This window comes from Ixodes scapularis, unplaced genomic scaffold, assembly GCF_016920785.2.
Source record: "Ixodes scapularis isolate PalLabHiFi unplaced genomic scaffold, ASM1692078v2 PGA_scaffold2__306_contigs__length_199485367, whole genome shotgun sequence".
Classification (NCBI taxonomy): Eukaryota; Metazoa; Arthropoda; class Arachnida; order Ixodida; family Ixodidae; genus Ixodes; species Ixodes scapularis.
Window position 1 is genome coordinate 127,673,552 of NW_024609857.1, and position 25,626 is coordinate 127,699,177.

At 40.2% G+C, this 25,626-nt stretch overlaps 1 protein-coding gene across 4 annotated transcripts in view; it reads left to right on the forward strand.

The window, feature by feature from the left end:
* LOC8050818 (alpha-amylase) overlaps window positions 1–25,626 on the forward strand; it is a 104,080-nt gene that overhangs the window by 57,578 nt on the left and 20,876 nt on the right. For 2 of the 4 annotated variants that reach the window (XM_029966497.4, XM_042292015.1), the window contains exons 1-3: window positions 428–527; window positions 17,725–17,980; window positions 21,443–21,600. In XM_029966497.4, coding sequence (XP_029822357.2) covers window positions 17,780–17,980; window positions 21,443–21,600 — 359 coding nt within the window. In that variant the 5' untranslated portion in view covers window positions 428–527; window positions 17,725–17,779. Of the gene's footprint in view, window positions 1–427; window positions 528–12,221; window positions 12,282–17,724; window positions 17,981–21,442; window positions 21,601–25,626 lie in introns of those variants that run through there. The other 2 variants (XM_040207096.3, XM_042292014.1) reach the window with 2 other exon arrangements.

Genomic DNA, 25,626 nt, shown 5'->3' on the forward strand with positions numbered 1-25,626 from the left:
AACATATAGTGCTCAAATGCTGTGTAACCTCTTTCAAGGTTTTTTTTTACTTTTTTTTTAATTTAGTATTTCTTCTTTTTTTTGCAAACGTATTGAGTGTTTTTTTTTTTTTTTCGCATTACGTAACACGTTGGAGTGCACGTATATGAGGGTAATGAATGTAAACTTAAACTTGAGCTTTTAAATATGATAAATGTATTTCTGCACTTCACAAGGGCGCAGCATAAACTATAGAAATACGTGGTAACAGGCCCCACGGCGAGGGAAAGCGACAGCACAAAACGTTTCATACGAAAGATAGTAGAAGTGATAAGAGAATCCACAACGCGAAATACCTTATTGACACACGCTATCCGATATCAACACTGAGAAGATTAGACCTGAGGAAATTGCGTACGTACAGCAGCATAAAATGGGGTTTCGGTTTTCGAGTAGATCGACAAGGCGGGTTTCGCCCTGATCTCGCGTATCACACGCTGCTGACTCTCAAGGTGACTTGGCGCACCCCGAAGAACTTGTCGTACAAAGTGAGTACCGATGTCATTGTTTATACAGATAGAGGCTTAAACAGAGAAATCGTGAATCTCATTAAGCTATTACTGTTCAGAATTAGGATGTTGCAGCTCGGTCTTATTAAATACTTTTAAAAAAAATTGTCGCTTTTGGATTTTACGAATAAAAAGCTTTGCGGAAAGACCATGAAAAATGTATCTATATCATACGTGCGTAGCGACTTAGGGGCACATGCGACAGAAAGTTTTTTTTTTAATTATTATTTCCGATAACTGAATGAAATTTTTAAAGTTTATAATGCCTGATCTTTCAAGAAATCAGGTGTTAGTTTCGATGTAGCTTGTTTTTTTATGTTTTGGAAACTATGCACGTGCAGAAAAAGAAACATATGTGCTTTTGCACATTTAGAAATGGACAATTGAGTTAAAAGAGCCTAGCAAAGTAAGCTTGACGCCCATTTCAGACCATCGAGAGCGATCATAAAAGTTTGTGTGCACGATCTTTTTAATAAAAAAATAAATAAAATTGAAAAAAAAACTCTTTTCAAAGAGTTACCAAACGTTTCATACATTGTTCGTAAATATAAAAACAAATATGCATGCTAACCACACCTTGAGAGTGACATTTTACAAATTCAAAGTCATACGTATGCCAGATGTAGTTGTGATACGAAAATATTATGAACAACTTCTTGTGCGTAAACTGTAAAGACGGCAAAAAATTACATAAAGAGAAAAGCTCGTTCGAATGTTACCATACCTCACTCTTTCGCGGTGAGAAAAAAAAATGTTACTAAATTTCTGCGAGAAATTGAAAATCCAGAAAACTGCATTGCAGATATACGGTGGGGGCTACTTCTCAACTCATAATAATGGCGGGGACGTCGTAAGTTGGAGAGCCGCGAACACAAAAAATTACTCAACTTTACGCCGTTGTGAGTCGCTGGAAGCTTTTCAAATGCCTTGTTGACTAATGTTGCGATCATTACCGGTCCTTCTAATTTTTATGATTATCTATGAAGATTCAAAGGTAATAATATATCATAAAACACCAAATCAAAAATTTAAAATCATATGGCTGTTCTTCGATCCGAATTTCCCATACAGTCATCCAATAAATAGTTAGTCATTCTTGCTTGTAATTTATTACTTTTGAATAAAATCAATTATAGTTGGAATCTATTTAGTTTTAATGTCAGTATTTACCGTTCTAATTAAATTGCAACCACTCTGCTACGAATGTGTCACGCATTTGTCCTGTTGGGTCACTGACAGTCAAAAATGCAGCGCCGACCGCGACCATACAGCTGGGTTACCGCCAAAACCACGACACCAGTCATAGAAATGCCTTTGGTAAAGCAAGCGACATTTATTGTCCGAATTAATAGGAGAAATCAAGACAGAAAGGTTGTGATTTGTACTCAAAATATCTAATTAGACCTCCCATGTCGGCCAATTCCAAAATAATTAAAAGTTTGCATCGCAATCAGCCGACGAACAACAATGTCACAATCTAAACCTCGAGAGGAATACAAATAAAATACCGGACAAGACTTGTCGGTTATTCTACATCTCCTTGTCTCGGGGTTTGAATTATGATGTTTCCTAGCCAGCTTGCCTGCATATTTTCGCTCCTAACAACAATAGGTCACATTTCCTTTAGACTGCAGCAGGGTCGAGAATAAAAATCATTTTATTATAATCATGACATAAATCATGATTTAAATCGTGATTTAGACTACTTTTAATAAAATGATTTAGTAGACCTTTCCCGAGAAATATCTGACCGAAAATACTTCTTATTTACCGTTTTCTTTTTATGAAGCTTTCAATGTGCCTTGGTTTTTGTATTTAAATCAAAGAATCGTCAATCAAGACAGGCTTATATAGGACTGGACACGAGCTAAAAGAAATGCTCTTAGCAAATTGGAGCGTGAGCTTGATTTCTACCTTCTACTTCTTTCGATATACGTAACGCCCTATTGCAACGAAGTAATAACGAAAAAGAAAGAAGGAGAAACAAGAAAAGTAATGTCCTCTGCAATAAAGCAAGAAATAAAAAAAAAAGTTTTTTTGACTCTCTAAAAACGTCAGGCTCTTTTGCTCTATTTTGGTGGGGACTCAATAAAAGTTGTTAATTAACGTGTGCGTTACATCTACAATTCTTTCCTCTGTATTTTTATTCGTGGTAGGACGAATTGCTCAATCAATTTGCCATGTTGACAACCATGTTGGTTAAGAGTCACCTCTTCCTAGCCACAGTTATTTAAATCTAATTAATTTGATTTAGGTAAAAACATTTGATTTAAATATAAATAGATCTAATTTATATCGAACAGATCTGATTTATTTGATTTGTAAACTAAGTCATGATTTCCTTCACCCAGGACTGCAGTGATAAAAAGAACGCACTAACTCTTGTCTTGCAAACAAACGAAAGAACTAACCCGTATTGTACTGAGAACTAACACTCCTGTATAATATAAATATTAAACTAGGTGATAAACGTGAAGAATGTAAAACGTAGAACAATATTGACACCTTCATTGACTGGCCTGGGCTAAAAAAAATTCGTCTTAGTGCAAAAAAATGCAGTCCCGTTAGCCCAATTTAGTTAGGTTAGAATCGCCGAAAAGTAATTACAGTAACTTTTAAAGCTACATAAAATTCTAGTTACTTCTGACTAATAGTGATAAAAATTATAATTGGCTACTCTTTAAGATAAAGAATTGTACCTCTGGTTAAATTACTTTAAGAGGTTACGGCTAGTGCGTAGTCAAGCTGGTTGAAGTTTATCACAAGCAAAGCCAGCGCGTAAACAACTACGTGCAAGTCATCTTCGACGGAGCGTGGGAAACTGCTACTGGCCAGTTGGACTGTCACCCTAGCGACACCTAGCTACAAAGGAGGAGGCGCTACACGTTCTTTCGGCACTTTGGCAGTGGCGGCGGCTGACTGAACATCGCTTCTAAAAATCTGCGCTACCATTGCAGGCTGCCCCTGATACCACACGCAGCTGGAACACGCGGTCCTCAAGCATCTTCATCAAGTGCGATCAACCACAAGCAAAGCCAGCGCGTAAACAACTACGTGCAAGTCATCTTCGACGGAGCGTGGGAAACTGCTACTGGCCAGTTGGACTGTCACCCTAGCGACACCTAGCTACAAAGGAGGAGGCGCTACACGTTCTTTCGGCACTTTGGCAGGGGCGGCGGCTGACTGAACATCACTTCTAAAAATCTGCGCTACCATTGCAGGCTGCCCCTGATACCACACGCAGCTGGAACACCCGGTCCTCAAGCATCTTCATCGAGTGCGATCAACCACAAGCAAAGCCAGCGCGTAAACAACTACGTGCAAGTCATCTTCGACGGAGCGTGGGAAACTGCTACTGGCCAGTTGGACTGTCACCCTAGCGACACCTAGCTACAAAGGAGGAGGCGCTACACGTTCTTTCGGCACTTTGGCAGTGGCGGCGGCTGACTGAACATCGCTTCTAAAAATCTGCGCTACCATTGCAGGTTGGTTATCGTTGCTTACACTTTTTATCCACTGTGTATTACTGTCGTCGCTGCTGCCAAGCCCTTTTTGTTGTCCGAATTTTTATTGTTGAGCCCTCTACCTTCACTGTCACCCTGCTTTTGTTGTGCGAATTTTTATTTTTGAGCATTCTTTTCGCCATGACCAAGGACATAACTAAATTGCTTGCTGAACTTAAAGATGATCTAAAAAAAGAACACAAACTGTTTCGAGAAACGTTTGAACGCGATTTCAGGACGGAATTTCGTACCGTTCAGTCGGAACTTCAGGGCATAAAGGCTAGCATGGACTTCATAAACAAGGATTATGAAGACATGAAAGCAAAGTTGAAAGCAGCCGAGGAAGCGAACTCCGCTTTGGAAAAAAAAACTGTCGGCCTTCAAGAAAAGTATGACGTCATGCTCAAGACCGCTCGTGAAACTGAACTGAGACTCATTCAATGCGAGCAGTACTCCCGTAATCGAAACCTGGAAATAAAGGGGATTCCACGAGTTGAAAACGAGGACGTTATGAATCTAATCAGTACTATCGGCGAACTGGTGGGCGAGAACATTGCAGTTTCAGACATAGACATATGTCACCGAGTGCCAACCAGAGACCCTGGAAAGAGTAACTTGATCGTGCAGTTTCAACACAGGCACACGCGTGACCTGATACTTGAAAAGGCAAAGAAAAAACGAATCACTACTACAGATCTTGGCTTTGATACAGCCGCGCCTGTGTTTGTGAATGAACACTTATGCCCCCCTCTTAAACGGCTACTGGGAATGACCCAGGCTAAAAAGCGAGAGTGCCAATGGCGATATGTCTGGGTTCGGAACTGCAAAATCATGGCACGAAAATCTGATGACGCTCCCGTTGTTACTATCACTCATGAGGATGACCTTGCTAAAATATGTTAGTTGATTTCTAAAACTAGTACTTTTTTTTTTCCTTATGAACTATCACGAATTAGTTCTACCAACTGATATTGCAAGTTGTTGTGGTACAAAGGATATCGCTGTTTTTCATCTAAATACCCGCTCCGTAAAAAACAAAGTTGATGACATTGTCACTCTTTTTGAGATGTGTAAAGTTACTTTTGACGTTATAATGTTTTCTGAAACTTGGTGTCAGTCTGACCAGGATATGCTAATCTTACCAGGCTATAATAATTTTTCTCTTAATAGAAGTGAACGCAGAGGGGGTGGTGTTTCAATCATGGTAAACCGGGAGTTTCAGTGTGAAAAGCTGCTTTCGTTTACGGAAATCACGGAGAACTATGAAATTTTGAGTTTGAAGTGTGAAAATAAACTCTTTTCTGTTGTTTATCGTCCGCCTTCAACAGATTTCGGCAAATTTTTTTCTTTTTTAGACACTTATTTGGAATTTGCGTCTGCAAATAACTTATCGGTTATCATAGGAGGTGATTTTAATGCGAACATGCAAGAAAACTCGAGTCTGTCACAGCAACTAAATAACATTATTACTTCTTACGGTTTTTTAAACGTAATCACGTCGCCCACTAGAACCACTGATTCGTCAAAAAGTGTGATCGACCTTTTTGTTACAAACGAAACTACACAAGTAAATAGTGCTGGCACTATTTGTAGCGACATTAGTGATCATACTCCAATTTTTATATCTTTCCGTGATTCGAACACAAAGGCTAAAGTAAAAAGAAATGTTTTTTCTTTCCAGTACATATCTGATCAAAGCTTACTGTCGTTTAGAAACGAGATTGCAAGCATAGATTGGACGCCAGTTACGTTACAAGCAAACATAGATGACTCCTACGATAAGTTCCTTAGCATCTTAAAAAAGGTTTATAACAGATGGTTTCCTTACAAAACAATTTCTGCATCAAAGAAAATTCGAAAGCCTTGGGTAACGCCTCTTCATCTTAAAAAAATCACGCATAAGAACCGTTTGTACAAAAATTTCGTTACTACAAGGGACCCGAGTAAATTGATAGTATTCAAAAAGTATCGCAATGCTCTGACGTCGGAACTCAAGAAGGCCAAACATGATTACTACAAAGCTTTATTCAGTGAATGTGCAAAAAAACGTCCAGATGTCGTCTGGAAATCAATAAATGAAATTCTCCAACCCGGCAGACAACATAATTTTTTAGGAGAGCTCCAGGTAAATGGAAAATTGCTGTCTGGAACCTCGCTTGCTGAATGTTTTAACTCTCATTTTGTCAACCTGGCCTCGAGTTCATACTGCGAGGATGCAGTAGAAGGCATTTATCAAAGGGTTAGTGAAACCCTGTTTCTTGATCCAACAAGCGAACATGAAGTGTTTCGGGTATTTATGGGCCTAAAAAACAGCAAAACGTGTGATATTGACGACCTTCAAATAAAACCAATTAAATTTGTTCTTGATATAATTACACCATGCCTTGTACATATTTTTAATCTGTGTTTATCGTGCGGAAAATTCCCGCAAAAAATGAAGCTTGCAAAAGTGTCCGTGATATATAAGGGTGGAGATAAGAATGTTCTGTCAAATTATAGACCCATATCTGTTCTGCCTGTTTTTTCAAAGGGACTCGAAAAAATCATTTTTTGTCGTCTGAATAGTTTTTTGTGCAAACACTCTGTAATCACAGAATCTCAGTTTGGCTTTAGAAAAGGAAGATCTACCGAATCTGCGCTTCTTTTGCAAAAAGAAATCATATTACAAAATATAGAAAGCAAACTCTTGACACTTGGCATCTTCATTGATTTTAGTAAAGCCTTCGACTGTCTCAATCATGGCATACTCATTGACAAACTAAGTAGGTATGGTATACGCGGTCCATCACTTTCACTTCTGTATTCTTACTTATATGAACGTAGGCAATCTGTAATCATCGATGGTCACTTCTCATCACTATTGCAGATTAAGTATGGCGTGCCACAAGGTAGCATTTTGGGTCCGTTGCTCTTTAATATTTATATCAATGATCTTGTGAATATTTCCGAAAATGTCAAATTTGTCTTGTATGCCGACGACACCAGTCTGTTCCTCAGTGACACGGATGCGGATAACCTAATAACCAAAGGAAATTTAATTTTGTCTAGATTTTTTTTGTGGTCGCGAATAAATGGCCTATATATTAATGATACAAAAACAAAGGCAATTTTATTTAAACCGTCCAATAAACAGGTAAATATAAATGAAACTCTCCATTTTCAATCCACGCCGATTGAATTAGTGAAAGAACATAAAACATTAGGTATTATATTTTCAGATAACTTACAGTGGGATAAACACATAAACCAGGTCGTCAGCAAATTATGCAAAATTGTAGGTGTGCTTGCACGTTGTCGAGCCATTCTCCCCGAAAAAAATAAAACTACAAATATATCATGCATTATTTAAATCCCAAATATCCTATTGCCATCTCGTTTGGGGCACGACCACAGGGACAAATCTGAACAGAATATTATTACTACAAAAAAAAGTTTTGCGCTTTGTTGGAAACGTTCATTTCTTAGCCCACACAGAGGCTCTATTTTCACGATACAAAATTATAAATATACATCGTTTTTATGAGTACCTTTTGACTCGATCATTTCTTTTTTCTTCCCCTGAATCTATTAATTTTCTGAAACAGACATCGGGATTAATCAAAAACATACCCACCATTTGCACCCGCTACTCCGAGGAATGGAAAGTGTTTCCGTTTCGCACGAACTACAGTTACCAGTCTTTAAAACATAATCTACCCTCATTGCTAAACAAATATTGCGTAGATGACGTGGACATCTACAATATAAACCCTAAGTCATTGTACTTACTTTTTGTATAGAGCTGTTTTCGTTAACCTGTGAAACCTAGGTCTCTTTTATATATGTATTTTACGTATTGCTGTAATCTCTGCAGTTATTTTTGTATCGCCATAGCTGTCTGCCAAGTGCACGGGGCCCGGACCCCGTCAAGTCAACATTTGTTGACTTTTTGTCCGTGGCTCCGGCGTCTGTAACCCATACGGATGCAAAAATAAAAATTATTATTATTATTATTATTATTATTATTATTATTATTTTAACCCAAAACTGGGGCAGAAAAATATTCTTTTTTTTTTGAGTGGAATAGAAAGTAACAGTGACAGACAGCGTCTTTCCTTGTTACTTTCTCTTCCACTGTAAAACGTTTCCTCCTCCTGCCACAGACTTGGGTTAAAATCATCATGGTCAAGTTTTAGAAGTAATTAGTCTAAGTAGGTTTTTTATTTCTTTCCTAGGCTTTGTATTTTACGGCATAATTGTGAAGTCAGACGAATTTTACCTCCGTCATTCAGATCCAAAACCTAAATGACTGCAATCTTCCATCCGAAAACAAACAAAAAAAACAACATTAAAAAGGAGTCAGTCAGCGCAGATAATTTTCGCTCACATGAATTCTAGCGTACTCCGCCAGTCAAAATTAGTACCAGATTTGTAGGTCACAGTAGAGATCAGGTTGGTTTTTGTTCCGGACTTCTATGGAGCACCTTGATCTACCGTCTGGAACTGGGTGGAGATCGTGGAAGATGTGGTCCAAATGCTGGTTGGAGTTGAGGACTTCTTGTTTTTGTGGCCGGCGGCGAAGTGTTAACAGAGGCGAAGTTCTCATGAACACAACAAACAAAAAATACTTTCTTCAACAACAACAAAAAACACACAAAAGAAAATGACACACTGCAAGTAACTGCCGCGCACGGCTTACATAGTTAAGCAGTTACAAAAACGGACGCCTCGGCGCCAAGTGTCCTCCTGCGAACTGTGAGGAAGGCGGCTAAGCCGCAGATCGGGGGATTGTCGCGCACGGCAGAAGTAATGCGGCGAACCGCGGGAAAGAACCACTGTGGCCACTCCGGCCCGTTCAAACTCGACATTTTCCATCCGGTAGGGGGCTACGGTTGTGCGCCGAAACCTGTTCCATCCTATCAGGGTCTAGTTAGAATCCCATTGGGTTGTAAAGCCCCCTCGCCAGGAGGCCAAAAGGTCAGCTCTCAGGCAACCCAAACATTGAGACATGAGTCTTGGCTTGCTTATGGTCGGAGAAAGTAAACCGACTCCGATGATTCCAGCGAGAACTGCCAGGACGCGCCTCACGGGGAAAACCGTCTCTCAGAATGGGAGCATGAGGTACGTTAAAACCAATAAATAAACGGAGAAGTTGCCAAACACAACACACCTGGGTCTCGCGGATTCAAGCGGAGCAGAAGATCACACCAAATTCCAAAAATACGGGTACCATTCCCGGGGTTCACCCGATGCTGCGTCTACCTCTGTGCGTAAACCTCTGTCGCGCTCGGGACCCCCGCAGGCAGACCCCACAACCACTGGAACCCGATCCGAGGTCTCCGCCGGTGCGGCACGCGCCCGAAATTTGCGTCCACTGCACTTCGTCTGGTTTATGAAACGGCCTGCCCGTTGACAAGTGCACTTAGGAGTTATGCTGGCTGTGCGGCCTTGTGGTTAGAGGAAAGACTTGCGGGCGAATACCCGCCGTGTGAAAGACCCAACCTCGCCGTTGGATGAAGAACAATAGGTTCAACACCTGTCGGAACGTATAAACAAAGTTATAAGCAAAACGCAGTCTCGCGGCGCGTATAAATGCGACCATCCCTGCAGTCTCAAATTTAGTTAATTCTCACTAATGCCCAATTTAATTTTAAGTAATCTTCATTTAAGGTTGTGAAATATTTTTCACGGATGTAGAATAATATACTAAAAAAATGCGAATTCTAAAGTTGCTATGGCAAGCAACCTTTGTTCATGCATGTTTACTTGTAATAGATATATATTTTATTTTTGTTAGTTTAAGTCGTTCTTTCAGTTCTAGTTCTTTCAGTTCTAGCATGATATGGCTTTTCATGATGCTCTGCGCTTACATGACACACTTGTTATCTCGGTAATAATACGTCGACATTTATGTCCACGAATTATTGTGATGATATCTAGGCCATAATTATTAAATAGAGAACAAAAGAAATATGATTTCAACCCACAAAACACTGTAGATGTTTGACGATTAAGCGTTAATAGTGGAACGATATGTATTTTACTCTAGTTAGCTACAAATTAGCAGGCGACCTTTTTGATAAAATTGGCTGGAAATATATTCAAGACAATAAGCATTTATGGGTGCAATTATATGATGACCCTTTGACAAACTTTAAAACGATGCCACTCTGCAGAGCATTTTGACAGAAAAATTTTACTACATGTTCTCACCTTTTTTTGTCTTTTGCTGTCAAGTTTAGAAGTTCCATCCGTCAATCGTTAATTTACAAAATTTGCTAATTTAATGTTCTTTTTTCGTCAAAAATTGGTGTTTCAATTCATTACCCTTAACGCACACGCAAATCTGCAGGCATACACGCTGTTTAGTTGTGCTAAATAAATAATACAAACATATTGTTATAAACGTTACGAAAGGCTGGTTTGGTCTACTGACGTCTAACTCCTGGTTAGCTTAATTCGTAGAGCGCTCTACTGGAAATGAAGAGTTCTCTAGTTTGATATCATGACCGGGCGGATTTTTTCAGCGCGCACCAGTCACCTGGCTGTACTAGGAGATTTGTACTTGTGTTTTGTCCCCCTTGTTCCCCTTCTCCAGAGATTATTATCGTTTAACGGCTAGTTAACGTCTTTAGTGTTGCCCTTGACTGCTAATTACCTGATCTTATAAACAAAAACTTTTTGGTCTCCATTTCAGATGGTCAGTACCACGTAGCGACAACGATGAGAAGATTACGCACGCAAAATATCTACCAAAGCCAACACCATGTTTAGTTTGAGGAGATAACGACATCAGACTAAATTTCGTATTTATACACTTACATGTAGCTTAGAGGATTGCACAACATTTGCTGAGTTTCTAACGTTTCATGGAATATTATAGTGAATATTTGAGCTTACTGAGTCTTCCCTCCTGCAATCTGTCTAGAGAATCCAGACAGCTCATATGTATATGATATGCTATTAAGACATAAGCGACCAATTGATTTTAAAAAAACACATTTTATGTCGACCGTATAGCGTTCTCAGTGTTACTAATATGGTAGGTGTCTATAATTTTGTCTTCTATTTTAAATAAAACATTTGCATACACGAATCATAAAAAAAATTATAATAATTGTCACTGTATACGATGGGCATGCAGCGCTTCGGGTGCTTTTGAAGTGGGCGGATATTTATCTTGGAAAATGAAAAATTAGACAAATTTGCCTCTTCACTGGCGTGTTAATGCTTTCGCGCGTTTCGCGCGATGGTAGAGCCATAATATCACAATAAACAACGTAAACTTCGGCTCCTTACATGCATGGATAGCGCACATAATCTTTAGCGAGCGTAGGGAGCGCCCGAAATAGCGTGAAAATAGTCTTTTATCGCACAACTATACTCGGTTCAAAATCACAGCCGCTGTTATAGCCTCAATGCCTGCGTCATTCTTTCGAGTAGGCATGCTAAAATTTACCATTATACCAGCCTACGTTTGTTTTTTATTGGTTATTTCGTTCCGCGAGAAAAAAATGTATTTCAGTTTTTATATCTTGAATTAGTTTTGATACAAAACTAATTTGCGTTCTTGTAAAATCACTGGAACATATTTTTAATTTAATTTCAATTTGTGCACCACTCAAATACGCTAATATCGGTTTCGGTGGGTTTTCTTTTCTTTCTTTTTTTAGTTTTTCAGAATTATGTTATTTTACTGTAAAAACGTGTCATTCTTGTTTATTTTTCCGTCACTTGTTTCTGTTAATATTTCATAAGGAAGTACCTAATTTCTTGTCTTATAAAAAGTAAGACAAGAAATGAGGTACTTCCTTATGAAATATTAACAGAAACAACTGACGGAAAAATAAACAAGAATGACACGCTTTTACAGTAAAATAACATAATTCTGAAAAACTAAAAAAAAAAGAAAAGAAAACCCACCGAAACTGATATTAGCGTAGTTGAGTGGTGCACAAATTGAAATTAAATTAAAAATATGTTCCAGTGATTTTACAAGAACGCAAATTAGTTTTGTATCAAAACTAATTCAAGATATTAAAACTGAAATACATTTTTTTTTTCGCAGAACGAAATAACCAATAAAAAACAAACGTAGGCTGGTATAATGGTAAATTTCAGAATGCCTACTCGAAAGAATGACGCAGGCATTGAGGCTATAACAGTGTTTCTACCGTTTTGTACTTGTAAGGTGTTGGAACTAGCCTCTCTGCGTGGACATAATTTTTCAAGCTTCCAGCATACTTACTTGGTAAGTATAATATAAGTAGGCGCTTTCCACCCAGAATGTGACCCATCAAAACGCCATTCCTGATAAGTACGTGGAAAGTTACGCGAATATCAGTATATTTAAGAGCATTCTTATTTAAAGGAAGACCTTTTAAAGACTTTCAATTTAATTTCTGTGCTTACATGAACTCCACATACCAATACATTAAAATGAAAGGAGGTTATTTATGGACCACAAAGAGATATATTAGATTTCAAGTTTGATCTCGTGATTGGTTTGCTTAAACACAGTGCCGACTGACGACTACAGAGAATTTCGTTTTGGACTGTTTTACGTACTTAGCTTCAATACCTCCGCACAGCTGGCGGAAACTAAGGAAAGAGAACGCTCTGATGCGCAGACCGACTACGTTTTGATGACATGACGGCGTCATCCAAGCTGCAAATGGTGTTTGCAAAAAAAGAAAAACAGTCTATTTAGGCGCAGCTGGCATCGAAACGGCTCTGTTTCGCACTTCAAAGCAGCTACCCACTGCGTTACTTTCAATATAATTTAACTTATATTTTCTATCTACTACGAGAAGTTAAATTTTTTTACGTAGGGCCTACATTAATAAAGGTAAGTTCATGTTATCCAACTTGCGATTATGCTATTTTATTCCTATGTTATTAAAAGGTGTAAAACTATTGTAAACAAACAATATTAGAGTGACACTTTCAAACCATGAAAAATATATAGTACAATACAGAATAAGCAAACCTGCGCCATTCTACAGCTCTGGAATAGGTTATATTTAAATATATTGTTTGAAACCTCATAACCACTCTTGCATTAGTCACAATGTAGCTTAAGACTGTCATATTTGTTAAATATAGGATTATTGACGCAGTAGAAACGGGAGATATCACGATTCAGCACGACTTTTGATTTAATATTTTTATTCCTGAAGAATATCTGAATCAGTATCCAGAATAGGGATCACAGGTAAAAGAAAAATAGGAACATATTGTAAGTAGTCTCTAGATGTAACCGAACGTTAGGATGAAATTATCCTGTGAACATATTTATTCATCCTCCATGCGATTAAAAGAACAGGCATTTCAAAAGCCTTGATTGATTTATAGGCAGAAAATAGGTTGATATGAAAACCTAAACTTCTGGATATTCCGGTCTAAGGAGAATTCCTACAAACGAGTCACGAATGAAAGAAAACGTATCGGTACCTAAATCTGTATATATATATATATAACAAATATGTTCAGATGAATGAACCGTACTTAATCCAATTAATCAAAGAATCAAAGTTTTCAGGAACCCGCCGAAAGCCAAAAAACGGCGGAGCCAGGATTTGAACTCTGGGCCTCCCAATGTCCAGTCGGGCGTGCTAACCTCTACACCACTCCACCTTGGCTTTCTGGCGTTTCCTACCTTTCTTATTAATGCACAAGAAACGAAATGTATCCAATCGGAGGTGTTCTGGAAACACACGCCGCCGCGTGGAACGCGGTACGACGCTTAGTGTCACGTGGTATGTGCTCGTTTGTGCTCGAGAAATCCTCCCACTGTTTGTCTTGCCTCGTGTACATGTAGTAAGTATTCTTTGTTTATGAGCTTTAGAGACACGGTATCATCATCACCTGCGAGAATCAAGAGCCACGTTATTGAGTATACAACTCGGGCACTTCACACCATCGTACTTCGTCTCCGAGGAGGATATAAACGAATATGTGCAGATGAATGAACCGTACTTAATCCAATTAATCAAAGAATCAAAGTTTTCAGGTAGGAAACGCCAGAAAGCCAAGGTGGAGTGGTGCAAAGGTTAGCACACACGACCGGACATTGGGAGGCCCAGAGTACAAATCCTGGCTCCGCCGTTTTTTGGCTTTCGGCGGGTTCCTGAAAACTTTGATTCTTTGATTAATTGGATTAAGTACGGTTCATTCATCTGCACATATTCGTTTATATCCTCCTCGGAGACCACGTACGATGGTGTGAAGTGCCCGTGTTGTATACTCAATAACGTGGCTCTTGATTCTCGCAGGTGATGATTATATTGTGTCTCTAAAGCTCATAAACAAAGAATACTACATGTACACGAGACGAGACAAACAGTGGGAGGATTTCTGGAGCACAAACGAGCACGTACCACGTGACACTAAGCGTCGTACCGCGTTCTACGCGGCAGCGTGTGTTTCCAGAACACCTCCGATTGGATACATTTCGTTTCTTGTGCATTAATAAGACAGGTAGGAAACGCCAGAAAGCCAAGGTGGAGTGGTGTAGAGGTTAGCACACCCGACCGGACATTGGGAGGCCCAGAGTTCAAATCCTGGCTCCGCCGTTTTTTCGGCTTTCGAAAACCTTTCGGCCTGAAAACTTTGATTCTTTGATTAATTGGATTAAGTACGGTTTATTCATCTGCACATATTCGTTTATATCCTCCTCGGAGACCACGTACGATGGTGTGAAGTGCCCGTGTTGTATATATATATATATATATATATATATATATATATATATATATATATATATATATATATATAAGGGGCATGCATCGCAAAGGTTTGTAACTAAGAAATGAACATCGACGTATTTGGAGGTTCATAAGAATATACATCGTGTCACTAAAAACAGATTGCCGAAATGTGTGTTTATTCAGAAAAATAGGCATTACTGAACTTTTCGTCTCCTTTCAAATGTAGCTCTAGCGTTCCTGACCAGATGCCAACGTTTTGAAGCTTAACTGTCATTACTCGAGACAAAATTTATAGCGACATCCTGTAATGTCCGATGTTCAATTCTTTAGGGACTCTTTTCAGCTAAAACGGAATCAGTAAAAGTAAAGCAGAATCAAGGTAGCGCTGTAAAAATCAAGTATGGTATTCTACACGGATCCTCATTGGCTGCACTGTTATTTCATTATATATATATATATATATATATATATATATATATATATATATATTATAAATTTATATAATTTATAATATATATATAAATTTTTCTATAAGGGGCGAGAATATATATATATATATATATATATATATATATATATATTCTCGCCCCTTATAGAAAAATTTAAAAACTTTTTTTCATGCCTAATTAATAGAACACAGCATACTTACACAAGCCACTCAATAGATTCTACAGATATGGGTAAAGAAAAGTTACACATATTTAAATATTCTTTCTATGTACTTTTTAAACCCAAATAGTTAGTTCTCAAGAATAGATTAAAGTTTTGCGCGACTCCTCGCAACAATATTGAGGATTTCGAATCGCACAAAGGATTAAATGAATTTCATAGCAATTGCACTCTAAGGTTTTTTTCAATGGAGCTCCTTATCAAGAGCCTTTATATAAACACAAGTCCTTTTAGATTCCTGCGTTGAATAGACGAAATGCTAATTTCAGAAAATATATAGAGGCGGTCCAAAAACATACTCTTTCGGCTTATAAAAAACAGACCATTTAAAAATTATTTACTTATAAAGACAGACAATAGTTAAAAACCTCACACATAATAGATATATTATAATAGCCCCGGCTGACAAAAGGGGGGGTATATGTATAGTTAACACAGCCGACTATACATCGGAAGCAATTAAACAACTGAACGATACTAAGTTCTATAAAAAAGAAAACTAGATTGTGGTCCAATTCAAACGTTTCGAGAGACAATAAAAAAGCAACGAACCTCCCTAGTAGATAATAATAGCATAGGGAAAAATATATCTAGGTATCTCTATCAGGAAACTCGGAGACCAGGACAGTTCTTTATGTTAATGAAAGCACACAAGCAAAATCACACTGGAATAGGTACAATTACAGAGAACATTTCAGACATTATTGACGAAAAATTAAAAGTACTGCAGCCTGTGCCCCGTCCTGCGTCAGACTCCTCTCATTTCATCAATTTAATTAATGACATCCAAACAGACTTTAGGACTAATAGAACGTTGCCTGTGACAATGGACGTAGTGGCTTTTTAGTCTAATATATCGCATGATGAAGGTATCCAAGCAGTTCTGAATATTGTTAACGAAAACGACCTAATTGTTAGTAAAAGCGTCTTAAATAATTTTATGCACTTAGCTTTGGAACTTAATAACTTCACATTTATGAATGAGCACTATTTACAGATACATGGCGCAGCAATGGGATCACGTTTTTCTCCGTCCTATGGAAATATCTATACGATGTCTTTAGAGGATCGGCTCCTTAACTCCTTTCTGCATAATCCCCTTTTTTTATTAATGTTTTCTCGATGACATATTTATAGTTCGGAATAAAGGGGAAGCTAAGCTAAACTTTGTGAATTTATTCATTTTACAAACAATTTTAATTCACATATTAAATTTACATACAAAGACTCCGACAGAGAAATAGAGTTTCTAGATATTAAGATAAGACTTACAAAAAAAATGGCTTCAAAACAACTTTATATCGAAAACCTACAGATAGACGTCAATTTCTGCATTATAAAAGCTGTCATCCAATATAAAACGAAAAATTTGGTATACCATAGCGCCAAATGCTACGGTTGCGACGCTTATGTTCAGAAGATAAGAAATTTAATGTAAAAGCCAGAGCGCTACGTCTGCCGGAGTAGTCAGCGCCACAAGTGAGCATAACCTGGTACTCATTTTTTGTACCTACAAGTGTTCATTCTGACTTGCAAACTTGCTATCGAGAAGTTGACCCGTCGGCGGCGCTAAAGGCCCCAATAGATGTCACCCGGGCGACTCCGAAAGGGAAGCAATTAGAATAAACTTGAATTTATAGAACTAAAATACGTTCCTAATCATACTTGCGAGTTCTGTCGTTGATTGAGTAACTCGACATGCTTTAGCGCTTCACCAGAACTAAGAACAGCGCAAAAAAATAACTGTCCTCTTGTAAACACTTAGCGAAAGTGGCTGTCACTGTTCATAACGTGGCGAAACCCGGCTTACAAGAAAGAAAAAAATCAGTTTTATGGAAGCACCTTATATGTGCACCGTAACAACGGTCGTGTGACTAATTGAAAACATTTATTAAAGAAATGAGCGTCTAAATGACTGCAACGAACACATTGAAATTTCCCACTCCTCGTATTTGAACATCATTGTACGTGTAGATGGTTGAGCGTGTTGGTTATTAATTTACGATAAGGAAAGAGGGGCATTGAAGGCAAACAGACAAGACAGGCTTTCGACTTTTAATAAAACGTTTACTGGCTCGACTTCGCTTCCTGAAGCTCGACGGGGGCGTCCGGGAGGTTGACAGAGAGGGTGGTGGGTGAGGGGAGCGTGGCCTTGTGGCCCTGCTCCCAGCTACGCGTACACTACTTAAAATGGGGTCTGCTGTGTGTCAATCGACACGTCGCCGTTACACGCAGGCCCGAGTGTCGACGGTGCCCTCATGGGAAAAGGAGGGAGGAGGGGGGAAGTCTTATATGTCTTATTTGTCTTGCGTGCAGGCAATTGGAAACTGGCTGACGCCGTGACAAAACTACATTCTGCCTTCCGTTTACAATGGCCCGCCGGGGACTGCTTAAAGCTGCCTATGCGATGATCTTCGTGCTGGTCATAGGATCTGCGAGTCGTTCCTCCAACAAGGATCCTCACACCTTTGAAGGCCGAGACGTGATAGTACAACTGTTTCAATGGCGATATAAGGACATCGCTGAAGAGTGCGAAGAGTTCCTGGGTCCACACGGCTACGGTGGCGTTCAGGTAACCCTGGTTTTGTCTCTATTTTAGGTTAGAAAAGCCCTTGCCTCATTGTATGAAGACTGTTTCATTGGTGTTATGTATCTGAAACCAGAATCAGATTATGCTTCAACAGAACTAAGTGCTGTATCGAGGCGATTAAACCAAAATGCGCTTGTTATTTACTTCCATTGCAGCTTGAATTTCAGTTGAAGAAGCACCGCTGATATTTGAGTGATATCCGAATGTGATCTATTTATTTCCATGCAAATATAAAATATATAGGAATTTCGCGACACGAGGAAACGATGGTAAATAACTGTGGACTTCTCTATTTCGTATATGCGTTTGTGTATATTACTGTGTATTACTGTACAGGACGTTTTCAAATGCAAAATATAAACTACGCATCTTTGAAAGCTCAGCTTCTGTACAATTGTAGTGCTAGCGGTCCGATTCAATTTGTAAAGTTTTAGAGCGAACTCTTATTTTATACAAGCGTTTTAAGATATTTACATATATTTTCAATGGCAGAAAAGCCCACGAATACGTGAGGTTGAATGTCGCAAACTACCAAGAGCGGACCATATTTTCCCATTGAAAGTTCCTGAAAATCACTTATACCTTTTACTGAGATAACAGTTTATTCGGAAACTTTTGCATCTGGCACAGATTGCCAGCGCTACATTTGGGTGGAGACTGAGCACTGGCGGGCGTACTTTATTTTAGAGCGCAGCTCTTAGGCGCCCGTTTCCGGCATGAACGGCGTCGCCGTCGGCGTAACCGCGCGGTGCATCATAGGAAATGTCCCATAATGCACCGCGCGGGGAGGAGGAGAAGGGAGAGGAGGACGAAGGGGAGGGGAGGAGGATGGAGAGGAGGAGGAGGACGAGGGGGAGGGGAGGAGGAAGAGGGGCAGGAGGGGGGAGGAAGCAGGAGGAGGGGAGGAGGGGGAGAAGGAGGAGAAAGGAGGAGGAGGAAGGAGGAGGAGAGGAGGGGAGGAGGAGGTGAAGGAGGAGGAGGAAGAGGGGGAGGAGGATTAGCAGGGAGGATGAGGAGGTGAGGAGGAGGGAGGAGGGATATACCCTCCTTCTCCCCACCTCTTCAAGAGCTGCGCTCCAATGCGGCGTTACAGGGTGTTGTAAACGTCTTTCATTCAAGCAGACTTGGACGTAGTTCAATTACTCTACTCAAAATACTGTAGTTTAACTACTTTTTCGAGTAACTTGGTAACTTTCAATTACAACTTGATTTGGGTAATTAGTAGTTTAATTTAACTACTTTTTCAGGTAACTTCTACTCAAATTACTAACTACTTTCGAAATTATATAGTGCTAATTTTGCCCATCACGAAAGTTTAAGCGCAGAAATGAATAAGACGCCGGCAGATGAAGTGGCATTCCCTAACAAGGGCCCCCTTGTTCGGGAAGGCGTCCTTGGGTCAAGGTGGCGACGAGCAGCCAAAACATAACACCGGCACGCACGAACGCAGGAAGAGATGCTTAACAAGCCTTGGTCGGGTATTGACCTAATCCGGTAATGCACGCAGGCACCGCGTTTCCAGCTGCAACCATGAAATACGGGGACACTCCGAGAATTGTTTTTTGTCTTTAGTGAGTTCTGACTCAAGCGGTAGGTTCCACGGGAGGCGCCACTGGAATGACCTCGCAGCTGGGCGCCTGTTCCCATGGTCGCCTTGTCGTCAGCACATACGCTTTTGCAAAGCCGGACTCCCCCGCGCACAAACCCTGGCACGGATAATCCGTTCATGGGACCACGTTCCCGCTTCCAGCTGCAACTGTATATGAGCGACGATGCTTGTTGACGTAATCCTTCGCGTCCTTCCGACCACCCATGCCTGGGAGACTTCCTCTTCGTTAAAAACGATTCACTTGTCAGGCGTGTCAGGCGCGTCAGAACATTGTATGTCGCCGGCGAGGATTGCGAGTTACCCTTGGGAGATCCTTTTGTTGGACCGGCGTCAGCGGCGAAGTATACTTCGGTTCCATCTTCTGTTAAACCAAAACATTTTTTTTTCAGTAGCGTAGCACTAGCACTACAACGGAACGCGCAGTCGTCCGGATGATCTCATCGTCGTGGCGCGAGACTTGAACCCTTGACGGTCTGGTGCACTCTCTCAGCGTACTCTCAGAACGACGTCGTAATAAAGAGGGACCAGTCATAACAATCTCAACTTGACGAAGAAACAAGTCGGAGATTTTCTTATAAAAGACCCTCTAGCCGAGACAAACCTCACATGTTTCGTCATGGACACATAAGATGTCGACACTCGCTTACCCGACCCTGCACAGCCTGCTTCTCAAATTCAACACTGCCGTTCTATTCAGTGCCACGGTGGAACATCTATTTAGCTTGGCTGGGGACGTCTTTAGAAGGAAAAGGGGAAAATTTTCCTATCAAGAACTTTGAAAGTCAATTGCTTCCGCCAGCGAATAAACTATCTTGGCGAAAACGCAAGCTATAAATAGACTGCATTAATTTGAGGCTCGCAGGGTTTTTCATTGATCAAAACTGCTGTTCATTTTTGCTTCCACAAAAATATAAAAAGGTAACTTCGAAAGTAACTTCAAAGTAACTCGCTACTTTTTAGAGTAGTTAGTAGTTTACTCAATTACTATTACAAACGCGTAATTTCTACTCTACTCCAATTACTTTTCGCGTCGATACTCATTAACTTAACTACCTTTTTTGAGTAATTTGTACATGTCTGCATTTTTTTTTTTCAGTAAAATAACGAAGTTCGTTTTTGGGGGCCCATGCTTAAATTCCAGCACTAATACTTCCGGAAACACGCTTTGAACACTTAATTCTCGTATGGTTTAGAAATGTACATCGTAATGTTTTTAATATACTTTTACTAACACAAAACAAATGGTATAAATGAGGCCAATAAACACGAAAATACATAAAGGATGGTATTAGAACTCGCATACGACACATACAATTTCTGATTTCACTAGAAAATATCTCTAAGATTTTCAACTATGATGATCAGGAGTGCGAAACTTTTGTTAGAATAAAGAGAAATGTTGATTTTTAAGATATATATCGTGGTGAATGTTTAAGAAACATAAAGGCCAATGGGACCAAGACTGTAATACAAGAGAGAACAAAATGAAATGATGTAATGACTACGGTGTGTTATCTACAAGCATGGGGCACGTATGGACATTCGGTGATTTGGTATAGAATTATCAATAAGAAAAATCAGAAACTGTAATCGGCTAAGAGGAAGAACCGCCAGGCGATGTGACCGCACAATTGACCACGCGATGAAGGCTTCGCCTTAGTGCCAGCGTTGCGGGTGCATGGCCGTTTTTGCAAGATAAACATTTATTATATCTTGAAAGGGCGCACGCTTTCCAGTTTGCATTATAATTTTTTTACTAATTTCTTCTTATTCCAAGTTGAGTTGGATGTTGATATAAACATTCCTGGTGACCCCATTATCTTTACTTCGTGCAGACGTCTCCAGTCCACGAGCACGTCATCCTCTTCGGGGACGAGGTGAAAAGACCCTGGTACGAGGGCTACCAGCCAGTCAGCTATAAATTGCAGAACCGTATAGGCGATGAAAGAGAGTTCCAAGACATGGTACGGCGTTGCAACAGGGCTGGGGTCAGGTACGTTTTCCCGGCTTAGAAACTGTATACCCTATGAGATTGATTACTGCTGCACGCTGAGCAGTGTAAACGGGTAACAGCCTCGTCAGGCAGAGCAAATCTTCATTATGCATTGCAACCTTTGATCCTGTGTCCGCATAAAAGCCAGCAAAAATAAGTGAATACATTACTATTTTTTATCTAAAACGCAAAACACACTTTGAAATATTTTTGTAGTTCAGAGGTTTCTAATTTACAGCCCCCAAACCGAATGCTACCTCCAATAAAGGTTACGCATATACTTTGTTTCCGCTAAGCTTTGAGCGCAGCCAAACTTACTGGTGGCCGGGGTCAATCAAATGCTAAGTGGCTAAAAATGCTGTTTCGCTTCCTGAAATAAAACCGCGCTTCGGTTCGGTGTGGTTGCCAATCTTCGCGGGCGGCGGTCGCACTGACACAGTGTGGCAGAACAGAGCCGCGCGGGCTGGAACACGGAATTTGGAAACGGTCGGTGCCCAGACGGGTCGTCCTCTCCGCCGCGATGCCTTAACCATCCGGAGCCCACGGAACAAACGGGTTGAGCTTTCGAGATCTCTTGGTCGACTGCCGCCTTACCTCCGAATGCTAACAAAACAGCACGCTCTCTCCGCAAAACGAATAAAAGCAACAAAAACAAACCGCGTCTCTCCGGTCGTACTTAAAGTACGTGATCTCTCAGCGCTCCACCGACGCTACATGGTTTTGCGTCTGACCCCCTCACGGCACCCAATTTTGACCCATTTTTCATCAGAGAACGTTTGCCCCCTGTCGGCAGATATAACGTTTGCTGGTCATTGCTTCACCCAGACAGGCCTGATGAGTCGTAGTCCATTATTTCCCACGGACGATCGCGACGCCCTTTTGGCTGCTTCTGACGCTGGGCGAAACAGGCTCAAGCTGCCCAAGTGGTGACGTTTATACAACATTTGACGTCCCAACAAGATGGCGGGCCAGTAAATTTGCAGGTTAGTTTCGGTTGTGGTATTATGGCTTTCTACGATTAAAAATTATGTAAAACGTGGTGGGGAAATATACTTGCTACTCACAGGCTCAGTTTCTTGGACTCTTTCAGAAAATATGCTTAATGGAAAACTTTCAAATTGACGCCGGATTTGAAAAGTGAGGTGAAAGTTTTGGTAAAATTATACTATAATAAAACAAAGTTGAAACACATTATGCTTAACCGTACACGGTACAAAATATGAGAAAGATGTGTCTCTGCTTGTCCTAAGCCATGATTGTGTCGTCCAGTAACACCATGTATTAGTGCTATGAAATCAGCGTTTCGGAGCACAAATGCATTGGAGTTGATGCGCAACTAAACAAAAATACAACCTGCAGTCCTTGATACAAAACAGGTTTCTGCAGTTCGCATCTGTGCCGGCCAAAACTTTTGATTGTTATGCAGAGCAGTAGGAGCTGTTACTTCTGCACTACAAATTGGTCACGTGGTAGTACAAATGCACAGCTGGCAAAGACAACGGAAATTACTCTTAGCTTTAGGCAGCCAAGGGCAAAGTATGCATATCGTGGATCCTTTCCACAGGAGCGTCCCAAACGTTATCGGGCCTGACACAAATCGAGTGCGAGCACAGACAGGAAAGGTTATTATAGCACATGGGCACTTCCTAGAATTCGCGACATCATAGATGGCTCATTCCACAATACAGTTTTTCTCGGGCTGCCGCCAACAGCTAGAATTCCACGCGGTCGAGCTAAAAGGGAGAAAGTGAAGACACGTTTAGTGATTGAGTATTTGTCTCGGAAAAGCATAACTCCGGCACCCGCTACACCACATCCAGGGACAGTCTCGAGCTGCTCAGGTCAGATCCCGCGGGATTTCATGCCTAATTTTTGATTGTGGACAAAACTTGAGTCCGCCACCTTTAACCCGGTAGCAAAGTCCAATCTAAATAGTGGAAACACCACTCCTCTCCACCGCCGAAAAAGGCTCGGTCTGTTCCGTCAAAAGCCAAGAGGATGGCAATGGTTTTCTGGACTTCGGAAGGCGTGCTGCTTAGCGATTAGCTTCAAAAGTGTCAAATCGTCACGGGGAACAACTGCGTAACCCTGATTCATTACCTGCTCTTCCATCAAGACACTGCGCCCCTACAACCGCGCTGCTGTGGAGACGGCTTCCATGCACTCCTGAAGATTATATGTGCTGTATCATCCACCGTACTCGCCAGATATCGCCCCATCAGATTTCCATCTCTTCCCCTAGCTGAAACAGAAACTTTCTAGTGTTCCTTTTTTCGGTGAAGTGTTCCTTTTTCGGTGAAGTGAAGTGTGTGTGTTTGTGTGTGGACCTCAAAAAATGATACGCCAAAACGTAACACAAGTTCATTCACCTCTATCACCCTTCTGGGTTCTGGCCAAGAACTTGTGGGATGCCCCTGTAGGATTTACATATTTTGATAGTTTCATCAACCTAAAATGTGTTTTACAAAAAAAAAAATTTAAAATCGAAATATTAATAGAACTACACGTGAAAGTATGTGCCATCACGTCACAATAAAAAAATATAAACTTTCATATTCATAGCATAATAAAATCTGCACGCGAGCAATATTTGTTTATATTTTTTTATGTTGCTTTATCCATCTTCATGACATCGGGAACTTTTTTTTTGCCAGGTGTGCAAATAGGTAATTTATTTATTTTAAATTTGTTGAAGCCAGCATACAACAGACCTTCTTTTTGGTGCACCAACAAAATCAATAACATACGAATCTTATTTAAAAGTTCGCTGTATTTAGTGTAATAAGTGCACACACAAAAACGGAGAAAAAATATGAATGGAAAAGTAGAAAGAAGTATACCATACAAAGAAGGCATAAATAATATTAAAAGTTCAATAAATGAGCGTATATTGCGGGGGGAAATATTTAAAGATAATGAATTTGGAAAGACGCCCCGGAATCTAATGTTTACAAATGTAGGAAAAAAACCTTTTTTAATATCAGAATGACAACAGATACAAAAAAGCAGATTAAGTCAATGAGACAATATGGTCTCATTGACTTACGTTCTGATGAGCTTAAAAATAAACGAAAATAAAGCAAGTTTTTAAAATGATAACGAAGTTGCTGTCCAAAGTAAAAGTCAAAGGCTTTGCGGGAAAACGTGTTTGGCAACTTCAAATTAATTAATGAGTGGCATTCAATTCATTCCACAGAACAGACAAAGATCTAACTCCAGCAAAACTAAAGACAGATGCAAGTTTGAAAGCAAGGGCGGCATTTCAATAAACTTTTTGTTATTCGAAAAATCAATCTTAGTAAGAAGGACAGAAAGTGTTAACGAAACCAATGTGAGACCAGATTGTACACATACTTATTTGTATTTGTAAAACAGACACAAAAAACCCACCAATTCAGGAATATTTAAGTGTTTTAAAGACGCAGGCTTACTGGTCTTCGGCCCCGTTAACGAAACTATGGATGTTCAGGATAGTCGCCGCGTTCGCTTCCTTCAAAAAGACAATACTCTCCAGTATTAATGAAGTAAATAAATAGGACACAAAGGTAACAAACAAACAAAATCCTTTTTTTTTTGTTTTTGTTGCGGAGAATAATTAGCGCAAGATTTATGCCACAAGAAACGTTAGAGAGATTAAAAAACATGCTTCTATTATGAAATGAAACGAGAGAACAGCATAAAACAAAGGCGTACCAAAGGTAAAAGACGTTGACCAGGGGGCGACGTCTCGAAAAAGACCCCACAGGGGGCACCTGTGAAAGCAGGTGTTTGGAGAGTGGCGTCTCCACGGACCCCGAGCCATGCGGGTTCGCCCGCCCACGTCTGGCTATACGTGGCTTTCCCGTGTCTGGGGAAAAGGGCATCCTGGTGGTTGAGCCGAGCCCGGGGCAGGTTTGGACCTTTCGGGGCCCCCCGGGTGAGGCAATACACCACTTTGGCCCCCGCTTCTTATAGACGGGAGTCCTGGTAAGGCCCGGCCAGGATAATTCAGTCTAGTCGCCCTTTCTTCTACTATCCCCTCCGATC